Source organism: Zerene cesonia, chromosome 19 (genome assembly GCF_012273895.1).
Source record: "Zerene cesonia ecotype Mississippi chromosome 19, Zerene_cesonia_1.1, whole genome shotgun sequence".
Taxonomy (NCBI): Eukaryota; Metazoa; Arthropoda; class Insecta; order Lepidoptera; family Pieridae; genus Zerene; species Zerene cesonia.
In genome coordinates, this window is record NC_052120.1 from 9,846,041 (window position 1) to 9,848,265 (window position 2,225).

General features: G+C 33.3%; 1 protein-coding gene across 1 annotated transcript in view; it reads right to left on the reverse strand.

Annotated features, from left to right (window-relative positions):
* The window catches only part of LOC119834375, a 10,342-nt gene extending 9,038 nt beyond the window's left edge, over positions 1 to 1,304 (reverse strand). Inside the window, exon 1 of the mRNA XM_038358720.1 lies at positions 1,290 to 1,304. Coding sequence (XP_038214648.1) covers positions 1,290 to 1,304 — 15 coding nt within the window. The remainder of the gene's footprint in view (positions 1 to 1,289) is intronic.
* Between the last annotated feature and the right edge of the window lie 921 nt (positions 1,305 to 2,225).

Here is a 2,225-nt window from a genome sequence, read left to right on the forward strand (position 1 = left end):
TTTAAGCTGGATGAAACTACACATGGTGTGAAAATTTGATTAAAATCCGTTGAATAGTTTAGGAGTCCATCGCGGACAAACAACGTGACACGAAATTTATATATATTAAGATGTATGTAGATATTATATATTTTCTGACAAGCAATAAAATACATTTGTTTGTCTGTCGGCGTGTTTAATGTTGCGATAACCCGTAATCTCTGTAATTACTGTTAATGTACCGACGATTAGCTATCAAGTACGCCACAACGTAAGATTAATGCTCTATTCTTTGCATTGATAATGAATCTAGGAGAAATTCTAGAGAAATTAATGTCAATTTATGTAATTCATTGAAATATACCTACGGTATATGCTTACTTGATATACGATAGTTATGCGGATTTAAATTATCCAGTTTTAGTTTTCCCTCCAGATAGAAATTAATCAAAATCTTCATCAAGTATCTTTGTCTGTCCGTCTGTTTACCATCAAAATCACTGAACAGTTCGGGAAGGATTTTATGCAAAATATTGGATGGACATGGTTTTTTTTCTTACTTAACCGGAATGTCAAAGAGTGAATGTTGTAATCGATATAAAACACAAATACTGTTAAACTACGCGGGTACAGCTGCGTAACTCGCTTTCTGCACGCAGCTTTGACCGCGTATTCAAAGGAAAAGGTAGACAATTCCGGGAACAACCCTCATAGCTCTCGTTACCGTACGAAGTTTTATCTTGTCTCAAATTAAAATTCAAGAGGCTCAAACAATCTTTGCAAGAACCAAATTTTATCCAAATGGACCCACTAAGTAAGAAAGAATAAAGAGAAAAGAATTAAAAAACAGCTTTTGTTTTCAGTTTTAAATGTAGATAATAAGAATTATGCATAGAATTATACCAAATGGATCAATTCAGACCGATAGAAAAGTTAATTATGTGCCTATATTAATTGAACTGTATATATAGGTTATCGGTTTATCACATGAGTATGGATATTTAGGAATTCCCACGACTATCATGAACAATGTAATAATAACAATACCGATATTTCTATTATGAAATAATAATATATAAGGTAAAACTAAGCTGCCTTAAAATTTTCAGAACTTAATTTTAATGGATATGGTATATGGTCAAGGGTGTTACGAGCGATCAAATAAAAGAAAATTCATCAAAATCAGTTCGCCGAGTAAACCGTTAAAGTAAAGTACACTCGAATTGACAACCTCCTCCTTTGTTAAAAATAACAAAAGAACTAAGAAAAAAGAATCAATTGCTTCTACTTATCCTATCGGTAATTAATACCTTCACGAACTGCATTTAGATTCATCACCACACATCAGATTTTCAATGACCGATTCTACTTTTCATTATCATCATTATCATCATCATCATCATCATTATCATCATGAGCCCATATATGTTCTGTGAGGATTAAAGTTATGTTTAAAATTATTCAAACATATTTTAAAACGTTACAATTAACATTGTCGATAGGCACCACATAGCATGCATCAGTTACTTTATAAACAAACGATTTTTGAAATTGAATTCAAAGCCACTTGATGTCCAAGCACATTACACAATTTAAACATTCTTATCGTTATCCATTATTTGTTTTATGTTCCCCTCATTTGTTTCTCAGAAACGTGACATAATACGGACTGTCATCGGTTAAAATATTGCTACAATTGCATCGCTGCATAGTGACCAGTGATATAGGATACTGCGTGTACAAAATATATGATCAGGGGAAGAACCCTTTCCGAGATACAGATTTTTTTTTGTGTAATTTTAGGCTACTAAGCATGTAGTTTACTTGATGGTAAGCGATTAGCACCCGTAGAGGTGTGCTTCTGCAAATGTGCTGCACGCGTTTAAGGGGTAACGGATAAGGATAAAATAAAAAAAGATTTGACGATCGGAAATAATAATGGACTGGGACAGGTGAGGAAAGGACAGGAGGCTCAATGATAGATATGGTAGAAAAGCACGCATTATTAGTGGAATCACAGATAATATAATATTGAATTTCTTTTGGCTCATGGCTGAAACGGCCAATTTCTTCGAGCGCCCGAATCTCTCGATAGAGCCCAATAGATGGCAGGCATCCTTTCTTCAATTCCTCCTTTTGTGGGCTATCATTCATTATTTTAATCAATTTATACTGAGTTATACAAAAATTAAACATATCATATGTTATTGTAATCATTGAAATAATGTTTCGTATTGGTTGTGATG